General features: G+C 46.0%; 1 protein-coding gene across 4 annotated transcripts in view; it reads right to left on the bottom strand.

Moving 5' to 3' along the window:
• Positions 1–15,750, bottom strand: part of CARD19 (caspase recruitment domain family member 19) — a 50,979-nt gene that overhangs the window by 25,412 nt on the left and 9,817 nt on the right. The window contains exon 1 of one of the 4 annotated variants that reach the window (XM_038771909.1): positions 1,906–1,985. The exons of 2 other annotated variants lie outside the window; for them this stretch is intronic. In XM_038771909.1, coding sequence (XP_038627837.1) covers positions 1,906–1,912 — 7 coding nt within the window. In that variant the 5' untranslated portion in view covers positions 1,913–1,985. Of the gene's footprint in view, positions 1–1,905; positions 1,986–15,750 lie in introns of those variants that run through there. One more of the 4 variants, XM_038771910.1, reaches the window with a different exon arrangement.

The raw sequence follows: 15,750 nt of genomic DNA, 5'->3' as shown, positions 1-15,750 counted from the left end.
TGAATTATCCAGAGAACTATCCCCCAAATTCAAGCCAAAGTGATAGAATTCTGTTGCCTCCACTGGTGACTAGGTGGGTTCTGCAGTAAGAAGGTTCAGGTTTCACTGTTCAGAAAGAAATCCAGTCACTGACTATTTGCCATGTGTGGCCTGGGCCAGGTTTGCCAGATTTGAAGAAAGCTGTTCCACTCCTGAGTAGAGGAGGTAGTGTGTCATTTTAGGGAAAAGAGAGGGAATGTAGACAATGTGCACAGGCTCATGTGACGGGAGACTTGGCATGCTTGGAGCAAAATATTCAGAAACATGTTTAAATGGCACTAACCTGCCATACACTGATCCAGGGGCCCATTTTGCCAACCACAGTTACACAGGCAATGAATCAGGACATCACTCTAGTCTGTAAGGCTTCCGAAAAAGATGACTCAGCAGGAAAGGAGTGGCACATAAAATATGATTAATTCCTTTTTAAATCTGATACTCAGAATATCATATTGGAATATCATTAAGGACAGCATTAGGTGCAATTACAAAAAGTGCTGTTGAACTTATCCAGTGAAGAGTGGATCAATTATTAAATGATGGCAATTGAGCTTCAAAAGAATTGTACTATGTTGTATTTTAATTTTCTAGCAACAAATATTATTTTAGTGTGTCTTTAGACAATACTTTGACAACACTTTGACAACTCCAATTTCACAGCCTGGAAGTCACCTGGTTCTTTCCATCTTTGTAACTTGATTCTCTCTGTCAGTCACGTGAAGGGAGGAGATCTAGGACTGTGGAAAGCAGAAAAGGCTATCCCTCCCACATTAGGTCAAAGACATATTGCATGCTAAGACAGTGTCAGTGTTTTACTGTTCTTCCTGTTACATTCTTACCTTACTGACCCTTGATCTTACTGCCTCTGCTCAAATATCATCATAAACTCTGCCCGAAAAGAAACCACAGCAGCAGCAAAGATATTAATGTTGGTGACACGATGAGCACTGCCTTCTAGAGAAGGCATGGTCTTGGCCCCATGAACATGGGGGCTGGGGGCCAAGAAGTCCCGAGTCCCATCACTTTTTTCCTCTCTGGTCAGCTACCAGGCCTCATTTCCTCCTCCTCCAGTAAACTTAATTACCGTATTGGTGGCCGATTAAGGGGAGGGCCTGAATTTATTTTCCCCAACTAGTGCCGGTATGAAAACCACTCCTGATTCCTTCGCTCTCCCAACGCACATGAGAGCCGCTGAGGTTTTTCTGGGGAATGTGCTATTTATACCCATTTTGATTTGTCATGAAAGTGAACGTGAAACGAGCCCGGGCACTTTCTGTGTCCTTTAAGTCGATCCATTCCTCTACTAAACGGAACAGTATGATGTCCCGAAGTGAAGAGATCCCTGCTAACCCACTGAAAACATTTTCATACTAAATGGGAACTACTTCGATTGGGCCACCGTGAACGTACTTAGGGTTGCAAACCATTGCCAAGGCTCGGAAGGGTTCCAAGAGCCCAATGGGGCTCACCAGTGGGACCCCCTTGTCCCAGAACAACTTTTACCCCCGCTCAGACCTACACGGAGGTCTGTTGCCCCCTCCCCCCAACTTTTTTTTTAATGAAACCTGCCTTATGATCTCCCTCTGCCCAACTCTTTTGCCTGTGCCCTTTGCCGCGCCCTCCTTCCCGGCTCGGGACTCCGGGACCAAGCGGCCTTCGTCCATGGCGTGACGAGCCCCCTTAACCGAATCGCACCCGAGTCCTTCGGGTGGGGGGCGGAGGCGGTGGGAGAAACGGGAAAGGCCACGGTGGGGGGGGGCGGGAATTTCCTCGACCCCACCGGAGAAAGCCCGGTGGGACCGGGCCCTAGGAGAACAGGCCTCGTGCGGAGAGGGGGATCGGTCTCTCTCAGGGGATGACACTGACCTGGCATATTACAGGGCAGCGGGCCGGAGTGCCGCAGACTGTCCCGGTCTGTAGCCGGGGCCTCCCACTGTGGGCGGAGGCAAGCCATGGGCTCCGAAGTCCCTGCCTTTAGTTTTTTCCATTCCCCCAACCCTCCGAAGTCCGGGCTCCGCCTCCTCCCCCGCCCCATTCATTCATTCATTCATTCAATCGTATTTATTGAGCGCTTACTGGGTGCAGAGCAGCCCCTGCTCAGGTTTCCCAGCAACGAGCAGGACAAACCGAGCCTTCGAGGCCCAACCCCCGTCCGCTCGGCCTCGCGTGCCACCCTCCCCCGCCCCAAGTGCGCGCTTCACCGTACCCCGCCCTTCCTGGGTTGCCGAGTAAGGTTTTTCTCTGCCCCCGCTGGGGCCGGAGGAGACTTTAACCCGCTCAGCGTGCTCCCTAGGAGAGAAAGACCTAGTCCGGAGGTTGGGACTCTCACCCTTCCCCTCTCTCTCCCGCTCCGGGCTAGGACCGACTCGGGAGATAGGCAGGGCCTGGGAAAAATGAGAAGTTGTGTGGCTAAGTCTTCGCCTTCCCCCTCGCCCTTTCCTCCAGGCGGACTCCATTCATTCATTCAGCTGTATTTGAGCGCTTACTGTGTGCAGAGCACTGTACTAAGCGCTTGGGAAGTACAAGTTGGCAACATGTACAGACGGTCCCTACCCAACAGTGGGCTCACAGTCTAGAAGGGGGAGACAGACAACAAAACAGAACATATTAACAAAAGAAAATAAATAGAAAAATATGTACAAATAAAATAGAGTAATAAATACATACAAACATATATACACTCATTCATTCAATCGTATTTATTGGGCGCTTACTGTGTGCAGAGCACTGTACTAAGCGCTTGGGAAGTCCATATTTATTCTACTTATTTTATTTTGTTAATATGCTTTGTTTTGTTCTCTGTCTCCCCCTTCTTGACTGCGAACCCACTGTTGGGCTCTAGATGTTGCCGACCTGGACTTCCCAGTGCTCTGCACACAGTAAGCGCTCAATAAATACGATTGAATGAATGCCGAGGATATGTTGCCAACTTGTACTCCCCAAGCGCTTAGTCCGGCGCTCTACACACAGTAAGCGCCCAATAAATACGACTGAATGAATGAGTACAGTGCTCTGCACACAGTAAGCGCTCAATAAATACAATTGAATGAATGAATGAATGCCGAGGATATGTTGCCAACTTGTACTCCCCAAGTGCTTACTCTGGTGCTCTGCACACAGTAAGCGCTCAATAAATATGACTGAATGAATGAATACAGTGCTCTGCACACAGTAAGTGCTCAATAAATACAATTGAATGAATGAATGCCGAGGATATGTTGCCAACTTGTACTTCCCAAGTGTTTACTCCGGCGCTCTGCACACAGTAAGCGCTCAATAAATATGACTGAATGAATACAGTGCTCTGCACACAGTAAGCACTCAATAAATACGATTGAATGAATGAATGAATGCCGAGGATATGTTGCTAACTTGTACTCCCCAAGCACTCCAGCGAGTACTTGATTAAGCTTGGGGCCTTATTGAACATAAGATGTGTTCACGTAATAACTCCCCAAAGTCTCTTCTTCACCTCTCCAGTTCTCTCTTCCCCTAGCCATTCATTCGATTGTATTTATTGAGCAATTGCTGTGTGCAGAGCGCTGGACTAAGTGCTTGGAAAGTACAAATCAGCAACAGAGACAATCCCTGCCCACAACAGGCTCACAGTCTGGAAGCATTCATGAGAAACAGCATGGTGTAGTGGATAGATTGCAGGCCTGGGAGTCAGGAGGTCATGGGTTCTAATTCTGCTCCCCCACTTGTCTGCTGTGTGACCTCGTGCAAGTCATTTCACTTCTCTGGGCCTCAATTCCCTCATCTGTAAAATGGGGATTGAGACTATGAGCCCCACGTGGAACAGGGACTGACTGTGTCCAACCCAATTTGCTTGTATCCACCCCAGCATTTAGTACAGTGCCTGGCACATAGTAAATGCTTAACAAATACCACAATTATTAATTATTATTATTAAATCTACCACCTCTACCTATGCCTCTGATCCCTTCACTTTGCAACTCATTAAAGCATTTGCACCCACTCATCTCCTCCCTGACCAGCATCTTCAACCACTCACTCACTCTCTGGTGATTTATTCATTCCATCATATCTATTGAGCACTTACTGTGTGCAGAGCACTGTACTAAGCGCTTGGGAAGTACAAGTTGGCAACATATAGAGACGGTCCCTACCCAACAGTGGGCTCACAGTCTAAAAGAGCACTGTACTGAGCGCTTCATCCATGCTTATATTTCCCCATCCAAAAAAAGCCACTGCATTATCAAGTTATTGTCCCACTTCCCCCCTACTATTCCTGTCAAAACTTCTTTAGCAGACTGTTTACAACAGCTGCCTCCACTTCCTCCCCTCCAAATCCCTCCTCCACCAGCTATAGCTCAGCTTCTGCACCGTCAACTCCACCAAAAGTGCTCTCTCCAAGGTCACCATTCATTCAGTCGTATTTATTGAGTGCTTACTGTGTGCAGAGCACTGTACTAAGCGCTTGGGAAGTACAAGTCGGCAACATATAGAGACAGTCCCTTGTCCAACAATGGGCTCACAGTCTAGAAGGGAGAGACAGACAACAAAACAAAACATGTAGACAGGTGTCAAAACCATCAGAATAAATAGAATTATAGCTATGTCTGACCAATGACTTTCTTCTCAACAAATCTAAAGACTCTACTCTGTCCTAATCCTCCTCAACCTCTCAGCTGCCTTTGACACTGTAGGCCACCGCCTAATCCTGGATTTACTTTCTAACTTTGGTTTTTCTGACTGTGGATGTCCCTCAAGGCTCAGTTCGAGTCTCTTTGTCTTTTCAATCTACACTCATTCTCTTGGGGAGTTTGTCCACTCCCATAACTTCAACTACCGCCGCCACCCCCCCAGAACAGATGAATCCCAAATCTACCTTTCTAGCCTTGACCTCTCTTCACTGCAATCTCATATTCATTAATTCATTCAATCATATTTATTAAGCATTTACTGTGTGCAGAGCACTGTACTAAGCGCTTGGGAAGTACAAGTCGGCAACATATAGAGACAGTCCCTTGTCCAACAATGGGCTCACAGTCTAGAAGGGAGAGACAGACAACAAAACAAAACATGTAGACAGGTGTCAAAACCATCAGAATAAATAGAATTATAGCTATGTCTGACCAATGACTTTCTTCTCAACAAATCTAAAGACTCTACTCTGTCCTAATCCTCCTCAACCTCTCAGCTGCCTTTGACACTGTAGGCCACCGCCTAATCCTGGATTTACTTTCTAACTTTGGTTTTTCTGACTGTGGATGTCCCTCAAGGCTCAGTTCGAGTCTCTTTGTCTTTTCAATCTACACTCATTCTCTTGGGGAGTTTGTCCACTCCCATAACTTCAACTACCGCCGCCACCCCCCCCAGAACAGATGAATCCCAAATCTACCTTTCTAGCCTTGACCTCTCTTCACTGCAATCTCATATTCATTAATTCATTCAATCATATTTATTAAGCATTTACTGTGTGCAGAGCACTGTACTAAGCGCTTGGGAAGTACAAATCGGCAACACATAGAGACGGTCCCTACCCAACAACAGGCTCACAGTCTAGAAGGGGGAGACAGACAACAAAACAAAACATGTAGGCAGGTGTCAAAATCGTCAGAACAAATAGAATTATAGCTACACGCACATCATTAACAAAATAAATAGAATAGTAAATATGTACAAGTAAAATAGAGTAATAAATCTACAAATATATACAAGTGCTGTGGGGAGGGGAAGGAGGTAGGGTCGGGGGGATGGAGAGGAGGAGAGGAAAAAGGGGGCTCAGTCTGGGAAGGCCTCCTGGAGGAGGTTCGCTCTCAATATGGCTTTGTAGGGAGGAAAAGAGCTAGCTTGGTGGATGTGGGGAGGGAGGGTATTCCAGGCCAGGGGATCGGCGGATGTGGGGAGGGAGGGCATTCCAGGCCAGGGGATCGGCGGATGTGGGGAGGGTGGGCATTCCAGGCCAGGGGAAGGACATGGGCCTGGGGTCGATGGTGGGACAGGTGAGAACGAGGTACAATGAGGAGGTCAGCGGCAGAGGAGCAGAGGGTGCAGGCTGGGCTGTAGAAGGAGAGAAGGGGGATGATGTAGGAGGGGGCGAGGTGATGGAGAGCCTTGAAGCTGAGAGTGAGGAGTTTTTGCTTGATTCGTAGGTTGACAGGCAACCACTGGAGATTTTTTGAGGAGGGGAGTGACATGTTCACAACAGCTACTGCCACAGGAAACCCATGCCCTGAGTGGAGGGAGTTTTGTTTTTGCTAACGAATTATGCAATCTGGAAGTCAACCCATATCCTCAAAATTCCTCACACAAAGCTCAGGGGCAGCAGGAACTCCCTAGAGATCCTGAATGTGACCGAATCTGGACTAGAGGCATGGGAAATGAGAGTGGCTAGGAAGAGTTTAGGAAAGGTATTTTTTTCATTGGTTTTTTTAATGGTATTTGTTAAGTGTTTACTATGTCCCAGGCACTGTACTAAGTGCTGGGGTAGATACAAGATAATCAGGTTGGACACAGTCCAAGTCCCACATGGGGCTCACAGTCTTAATCCCCATTTTACAGCTGAGGTAATGGAAGCACAGGGAAGTTGAGTGACTCCCAGGTTCATGCTTTTTCAAATAGACCCAGCTGAGGATGAAAAGAAGGAAGAGGAAGAGGAGAAATACCTATATATTATGGGAGTTAGAGGAAGATGAAAGGATCACGGACTATTGTGGACTTGATTGTGGGGAAGGCAAACAATGTGGGTAAATGGCAAAGGGAAGTGGCTGGAACAAGGGCAAAAGAAATCTGAGGAAAAGAGTCTCTATCACCAGTACACCCTGGGCCTACGATGATGATGGTATTTGTTAAGCACTTACTACGTGCCAGGCACTGTACTAAGCACTGGGGTGAATACCAGCAAATTGAGTTGGATAGAGTCCCTGTGCCATGTGGGACTCACAGTCTCAATCCCCATTTTACAGATGAGGTAACTGAGGCACTGATAAGTGAAGTGACTTGCCCAAGGTCACACAGAAGATAAGTAGCAGAGCTGGGATTAGAACCCATGACCATCTGGCTCCCAGGCCTGTGCTCTATCCATTATGCCATACTGCTAGAAACCTAGTGATTCTGTGATTCTGGGGAGCAGTGTGGCCTAGTGGAAAGAGCACGGGCCTGGGAATCAGAGGACCTGCGTTCTATCCTGGCTCTGTCTGCTATGTGACCTTGGGCCTGTCACTTCACTTCTCTTATGCCTCAGTTCCCTCATCAGCAAAATGGAGATCCAATTTCTGTGCTCCCTCCTACTTAGACTGAGCCCCACGTGGGACCAGATCATCTTGTATCTATCCCAGTGCTTAGTACAGTGCTTGACACATAGCACTTAACAAATGCCAGTATTACTATTACTATAATTATTATTATGGATCTCCTTGTCCACAACTAACACAGGTGGGAAATCCATTAAAGTCAAGAGAAGTAGCCTGGCCTAGTGGACAGAGCACAGACCTGGGAGTCAGAAGGACCTGGCTTCTTATCCTGGCTCCACCACTTGTCTACTGTGTGACCTTGGGCAAGTAACTTCTCAGAGCCTCAGCTACCTCATCCATAAAATAGGGAATAAGACTGTGAGCCCCACGTAGGACAGGGACTGTGTCCAACCCAATCACCTCATATCTACTCAGTGCTTAGTACAGTGCCTGGCACATAGTAAGTGCTTAACAAATACCATATATACACAAAAAAATAGTCAAGTACTCCCATACCCAGGTGGCTGCCCAGCACAGTTTACCAAGTACCAACTCTTCCACCATCACTCCCTTTGCCTCAACTGGCTCTTCATTTTTATTCAAAACCCTTCTGATTAAGACTGAGTGGGTCAACAAAGGAAAGACAGGTGCAATTAAAGCACAACACAAAAGAAATGGTATGGTACCTAAACTCCCTCCCGTTTCCCCTACCCCAATTGGGGGGATACTGAGCAGTATCTCAGAATTGGAAATAGGAAGACAATAACTTTACTGCAATTGGCCAAAAAACAAAAACCCACACATTTTTGGCATGATTGTAAAGAGGGAAAAAAAAGCAATACAGCATAAAACACACCCAGTTCTCCTATAATATGAAGGTGGTGTTCTTTTGAAACCTCCCATTAAGGGAAGCAAGTTTCTTGGTTAATGTGGCATACTGAATCCAAATAGGCTCACCTTGTCAGAAGAACATTCATGCCCTAATTTCTTAATCACATTCTAGCCCAAACAGGTATTTAAAAAAATGTTATGGCATAATTGAGTCAGTCTTAAATAGGGCAACTACTAAACATGGGCAAATAATCATTGGCTGTGTTTTTGAGTAAATTCTTTAAACAAAATCCATCTGCATGTCTATGCAGGAAATAAAAAACCCAAGCACTCAATGCTGAACCAATCAATGACATTTTACTTTCTGAGAAAGACCCATCATGATGCTCCAAATAACAAATTGTTAAAAGAAAACCAACTGAAGTGTGGAACAAAGAATACAGGAGACTGTAAGCTTGTTATTATTATGATATTTGTTAAGTCCTTACTATGTGCCAATCACTGTTCTAAGCACTGGGGTAGATACAAGGTAATCAGGTTGGATACAGTCCCTAACCCACATGGGACTCACCGTCTCAATCCCCATTTCACAGATGAGGTAACTGAGGCACAGAGAAGTTAAGTGATTTGCCCAAGGTCACACAGCAGGCAAGTGGCAACATATCTGCTAACTCTGTTAGACTGTACTCTCCCAGAAGTTTAGTAGGGTGCTCTGCACACAGTAAGCACTCAATAAATATGATCAATTGATTGATTGGTTGATTCCAAATCTCCCCTTCAGTAGGCAATGGAGAGAGCATGTCAGAGGCTTCTCATTTTGCCTTCCAAAAGCCCAAATTACATTCAACCTCAATGGACTTGTTGAGAAGGGGAAGATGCAGACCATCCATAGTACTCTCCCAAGTGCTTAGTACTGTGCTCTGAACCCAGTAAATGCTCAATAAATACCATCTATTGATTGCTTGGAAGTATTCTGCTCCTTCTGTGGCCTACCTGAGAACAGCTCAAAGTTCTGAGGAAAAGGAAGCTCTCATAAGCCAAGTAATCAATTGGGAATCAATTTTTATCTTTTATAGACAAATGAATCTCAGCATTCACACAGTATGGAAACAGAAACCCCTCACAAGCAGACAAGCAGGCTAAACTAGTTATCCTGCTATGTTCGCCAAGGGCTGGATAGCCCATTTCCCAGAAAGCCTCCCTCCTCCCACATCTGCCTGACTTTTATCCTCTGGTGAAACAGATCTCATATTGTACCTTATGAATGTATGTAGATTTTGCAGAGCAGATCTAGGACAGGTTGAAGCACCTGGATTTGGCCCACCTATACCTTAGGTAAGGCACGAAGACAATGGGGAATAGCTCAGACCTGGTAGTGCCCTGCGCCTACTCCCTGAGTATGTTGTACAAAATTTTATTGCCAATAGAGGATGCTGGATTCCCTTCGGAGCTTCTCTCCCTTTCTGCCAGGCCAGCAAACAGAAAAGCCTGACTTGGCAGCTCATTCACCAGCAGATCTTCCCAAGAGTCAGTGTGTTTGCACACACACACACATACACACACACATTTGTACTTTCCAAGCGCTCAGTACAGTGCTCTGCACACAGTAAGCGCTCAATAAATACGATTGAATGACTGAATGAATACAAAATCACTCTTCTCTTTAGAAGATAAGGCCTCTGAAAGTGAGGCTTACCTACAGCCCTGAATGTCGCTGATCCAGGTCTGACCATCCCAAGAACAGTGCTTTGCACATAGTAAGCGCTTAATAAATGCCATCATTATTATTATATACACACAAATTTCGCAGCATCCGATGCTGTTTTCATCTTTACCTCTTTGTCTCACACTTTTGCAGCATCTGTTCAAAGAGCCATCTCTTTATCAGTTGCCAATGTTCAGACGAAATCTTGCATTTCCTAAGGTTTGGGGTTTTTTTTACTGTATTCTTAAAACATTTCCTTGGTTCACTTAGCTTTCAATTATCCTGTTTCAGCTCACTCTTCAGTAGATATTTGGGTATTCTCCCTTCAGCCATTATACCAGGCTAGTCAGTCAGCCAATCGTATTCATTGAGTGCTTACTAGTGTGCAGGGCACTGTACTAAGCGTTTGGGAGAGTACAATATAACAATTAACAGACACATTCCTACCTAGCAAAAATATCTTTTGATAAGCATCGCCTTAATGCTAGTGGAAGTGATTTTGTTCCAGGACTTCATTGTTTATGCTTGGTCTTGCTACTTAATGGCCCATAGTAACACCACTGCCTCGTTCTCGCCTGTCCCGCTGTCGACCCCCGGCCCACGTCATCCCCCTGGCCTGGAATGCCCTCCCTCCCCACATCCGCCAAGCTAGCTCTCTTCCTCCCTTCAAGGCCCTACTGAGAGCTCACCTCCTCCAGGAGGCCTTCCCAGACTGAGCCCCCTCCTTCCTCTCCCCCTCTCCCCCACTCCATCCCCTCTGTCTTACCTCCTTCCCTTCCCCACAGCACCTGTATATATGTATATATGTTTGTACATACTTATTACTCTATTTATTTATTTATTTATTTATTTATTTATTTATTTTACTTGTACATATATATTCTATTTATTTTATTTTGTTAATATGTTTGGTTTTGTTCTCTGTCTCCCCCTTCTAGACTGTGAGCCCACTGTTGGGTAGGGACTGTCTCTATATATTGCCAACTTGTACTTCCCAAGCGCTTAGTACAGTGCTCTGCACACAGTAAGCGCTCAATAAATACGATTGATTGATTGATTTTCCAGGAGATGGTTGTGGTGATTTTGGCGAGTCCAGGTCTTACCCACATTTTAGAAGATTGGACAGTACTACAGTTCTGTAGACCATTGTTTTTGAATGAAGGGTAATGCCTTGTTGCCAGCACAACTTTGCTAATTTTCTAAATACTTATCATCTTGATTTGATTTTCTACTTCCTTTATCTTTGCAAGTGCTTAGAACAGTGCCAGTGCTTAGAACAGTGCCAGCGCTTAGAACAGTGCTCCAGTGCTTAGAACAGTGCTTGGCACATAGTAAGTGCTTAACAAATACCATCATTATTATTATTATTATTGTTGGACAGTGTGAAGCCTAGGTAACAGAATTCCATGGCAACATTCAATTTCATGTTGTGCATGTGTAGGTAATAATGGTATTTATTAAGCGCTTACTTTGAGCAGAGTATGCTATTAAGCTCTGAGGCAGGGAGAATGGGGAAAATTAGATATGCTCCTTGATCCTAAAGGGACTTAAAATCTAAGGAAGTGATATAATAATAATAACTATGTGCCAGGCACTGTACTAAGCTCTGGGGTGGATATAAACCAATCAGATTGGAAACAGTCCCTGTCCCACATAGGTCTCAAAATCTTAACCCCCATGTTATAGATGAGGTAACTGAGGCACAGGGAAGTTGAGTGACGTGTCCAAGGTCACATAGCAGACAAGTGGTGGAAGCGGAATTAGAACCCAAGTCCTTCTGACTCCCAGGCCCATGCTCTATCCACTAGGCCATGCTGCTTCTCTATGGGACAGATGACAGAAAACATAAGGAATGATAAAACAATCAAAACACAAAAATAACATAAAAGAGGACATTATATGTACAACAACAGTATATACCTGTTCCTCCTCCTAATTAGACTGTGAACCCCAGGGATTGTGTCCAATCTAACTGGACTGTATCTACCCCAGTGCTTAGAACAGTCTGTGACACACAGAAAAGGCTTACTAAACACCATAATTGGATTAATTTAAATGAGAGGTAGGGCATGGTGGCTAGAGGGGCAGACATTGGGGCTTCTCGAGGTTCAGGGTCCAACGGTTATAGCCGCAGCCACAGCCTTCCTAACATTGAGAAGGCCTCTCATTCTGCTACTCCTATGCGAGGCTACTCCTTGCCCCCGCTCCCCATGTCCCCCAGCTGGAGAAGAAGTGTCCAGTGGGAGTTCTAGGAGTGTGTGGGGTGTGGGGTGGCCTCTCTCCCATGCAGCACGCCCTGGGGCCCCGGTATAAGGGATTGAATGGATTTGCTTTGCTTCGCTTTGGATTTATTGTCAGTCTGTAGCCCTGGGATAACTCTCCAAAGGGGTTTATTATTATTATTAGCAATAATAACAATAAAAATAAAAATAATGGTATTTGTTAAGTGCTTACTGTGTGCCAGTCGCTGTACTAAGCACTGGGGTAGATAGAAGCCAATCGGGTTGGACCCAGTCCCTGTCCCACGTGGGGCTCACATACTCAATCTCCATTTTCCAGATGAGGTAACTGAAGCACAGAGAAGTGAAGTGACTTGCCCAAGGTCACACAATCCTCTGCATTCCCTTTTGGGAATGTGAATCTAAGGCTCAGTCATCGGCATATAACAGTTCTTGAGTGACTGTCCCTAGGGCTTTTGATGATGCTCACAACCTGTTTAGTTCGGTCTCTGAGAGGATTGGAAGCATGCTCTAAGACCAACGTCCAGATCTCTTGTGGCGTCCTCCAGCACAGTTGTGCAGAGTAAGTTCAATAGGGCTGGACTTCATAATAATAATGATGGTATTTGTTAAGTGCTTACTATGTGCCAGGCACTGTATTAAGTACTGGGGTAGATACAAGCAAATCAAGTTGGACACGGTCCCTGTCCCATGTGGGACTCGCAGTTTCAACCCTCATTTTACAGATAAGTGAGGCACAGAGAAGTGAGGTGACTTGCCCAAGGTCACACAGCAGACATGTGGTGGGTCTGGGATTAGAACCCATGACCTCCTGACTCCCAGGCCCATACTCTATCCACTACATCATGCTGCTTCTCACAGCCTATACAGCCCTATTTTGTGTAAGCTCCTTGAGATCAGAGAGTATGCCTGCCGACTCTACTGAACTCTCCCAACCACATAGTACAGTATTCTGCACATAGAGTGGAGAAGCAGCATGGCCTAATGGATGGAGCACGGGCCTTGGAGTCAAAAGGACCTGGGTTCTAATCCCAGCTCTGCCACTTGTCTGTTGTGTGAGTTTGGGCAGGTCACTTCACTTCTCTGTGCCTCGGTTCCCTCATCTGTAAAATGAAGATTGATACTGTGAGCCCCTTGAGAGACATGGACTGTGTCCAACCTGATTAGCTTATATCTACCCCAGTGCCTGACACTGAGAGCTTATTGAGAGCTTACTATGTTCAAAGCACTCTATTAAGAGCTTGAGAGAGTACAATAGATTAAGCGGACACATTCCCTGCCCATGACGTCTAGGGGACAAGCTTCACACTCAATAAATGCTATTGTTTGACTGATTGACAAGGGGGAATGGATCAGAAAGAGCACCCCCAGGTCTAACCTGACCAACCATGCTAGCTTGGATCAGTATCCATCAATCAGTGGTATTTACTGAACACATTGTGTGTCGAACATTGCACTAAGCACTTGGGAGAGTACAATGCAATAGGGTTGGTAGATACGATCCCTCCATATCTTGATGATAATAATAATAATAATGATGGTATTTGTTATGTGTTTATTATGTGCGTTCTAAGTGCTGGGGTAGATACATGGTAATCAGGTTGTCCCACATGGGGCTCACAGTTCTTAATCCCCATTTTCCAGATGAGGTAACTGAGGCACAGAGGAGTTAAGTTGAGTTGTTCAAGGTCACACAGCAGACAAGAGGAGGAGCCAGGATTAGAACCTACGTCCTCTGACTCCCAAGCCCCTGCTTTTACCACTAGGCAACGTGAGCTTCGTAGGGTCATCAAACCTACTAAGTGAATGCCAGAGTATAGATGCAGTATAGATCCACCCCCTTCTCCTCAACACACTATGCAACCTTGGCTTCACAGACTCTTGTCCTCTCTTGGTTCTCCTCTTATCTCTCCGGCCGTTCATTCTCAATCTCTTTTGTGGGCTCCTCCTCCCCTCCCATCCCCTTAATGTAGGGGTTCCTCAAGGGTCAGTTCTTGGTCCCCTTCTGTTCTCTATCTACACTCACTCAGTGAACTCATTCACTCCCACAGCTTCAACTATCATCTCTATGCTAATGACACCCAAATCTACATCTCTGCCCCGATCTCTCTCCCACCCTTCAGCCTCGTGTCTCCTCCTGCCTTCAAGACATCTCCATCTCGATGTCTGCCCACCATCTAAAACTCAATATGTCCAAGACTGAACTCCTTATCTTCCCTCCCAAACCCTGCCCTCTTCCTGACTTTCCCATCACTGTTGATGGCACTACCATCCTTCCCGTCTCACAAGCCCGCAACCTTGGTGTCATCCGCGACTCTCCTCTCTCGTTCACCCTTCACATCCAATCCGTCACCAAAACCTGCTGGTCTCACCTCCGCAACATCTCCAAGATCCGCCCTTTCCTCTCGATCCAAACTGCTACCCTGCTCGTTCAATCTCTCATCCTATCTCGACTGGATTACTGCATCAGCCTCCTCTCTGATCTCCCATCCTCCTGTCTCTCCCTACTTCAATCTATACTTCACGCTGCTGCCCGGATCATCTTTGTGCAGAAATGCTCTGGGCATGTTACTCCCCTCCTCAAAAATCTCCAGTGGCTACCAATCAACCTACGCAGCAGGCAAAAACTCCTCACTCTCGGCTTCAAGGCTTTCCATCACCTCGCCCCCTCCTACCTCACCTCCCTTCTTTCCTTCTACAGCCCAGCCCACACCCTCCACTCCTCTGCTGCTAACCTTCTCACTGTGCCTCGTTCTCGCCTGTCTCACCGTCGACCCCCAGCCCACATCTTCCCCCTGGCCTGGAATGCCCTCCCTCCCCACATCCGCCAAGCTAGCTCTCTTCCTCCCTTCAGAGCCCTACTGAGAGCTCACCTCCTCCAGGAGGCCTTTCCAGACTGAGCCCCCTCCTTCCTCTCCCCCTCTACCCCCTGCCTTACCTCCTTCCCCTCCCCACATCACCTGTATATATGTTTGTACATATTTATTACTCTATTTTACTTGTACATATTTACTATTCTATTTTATTTTGTAATTATGTTTTTTTTTGTTTGTCTCCCCCTTCTAGACTGTGAGCCCGCTGTTGGGTAGAGACTGTTTCTATATGTTGCCAACTTGTACTTCCCAAGCGTTTAGTACAGTGCTCTGCACACAGTAAGCACTCAATAAATGCGATTGAATGAATGAATGCACTAATGGAGCTAATTGTTTGTGTTTTATAGTCTCTAAATCTAGACACAGGTGTTGGTGCTTCTCCCTGTAGATGTGTATCTGATACTTCTCACAGACCACAGTCACTGTGGCCCATTGAGGTGTGAAACCACATTAGAGTTCTAAAAGCATGTGGTCAATGATAATAATAACAATAATAATAATGATGGCATTTGTTAAGGGCTTACTATGTGCAAAGCACTGTTCTAAGCGCTGGGGGGGATATAAGGTGATCAGGTTGTCCCACGTGAGGCTCACAGTCTTAATCTCCATTTTTCAGATGAGGTAACAGGCTCAGAGAAGTTAAGTGACTTGCCCAAGGACACACAGCTGACAATTGGCCGAGCTTGAACCCACGACCTCTGACTCCCAAGTCCGAACTCTTTCCACTGAGCCATGATGCAATGAGATTCTTCAGTAGCCAGCCCAGAAGGCCTCTGGCTAGGACCTGGCCAGTAATAGACAGCAGTGAGATGCCAACTGCAAACTGAACTTAACTCTGAGAGCAAAGCCCCAGTAGGCAGTCT

This window comes from Tachyglossus aculeatus, chromosome X1 (assembly GCF_015852505.1).
Source record: "Tachyglossus aculeatus isolate mTacAcu1 chromosome X1, mTacAcu1.pri, whole genome shotgun sequence".
Taxonomy (NCBI): domain Eukaryota; kingdom Metazoa; phylum Chordata; class Mammalia; order Monotremata; family Tachyglossidae; genus Tachyglossus; species Tachyglossus aculeatus.
The sequence above is the reverse complement of the archived record's forward strand: the minus strand, read 5'-3'. Positions and strand labels throughout refer to the sequence as shown.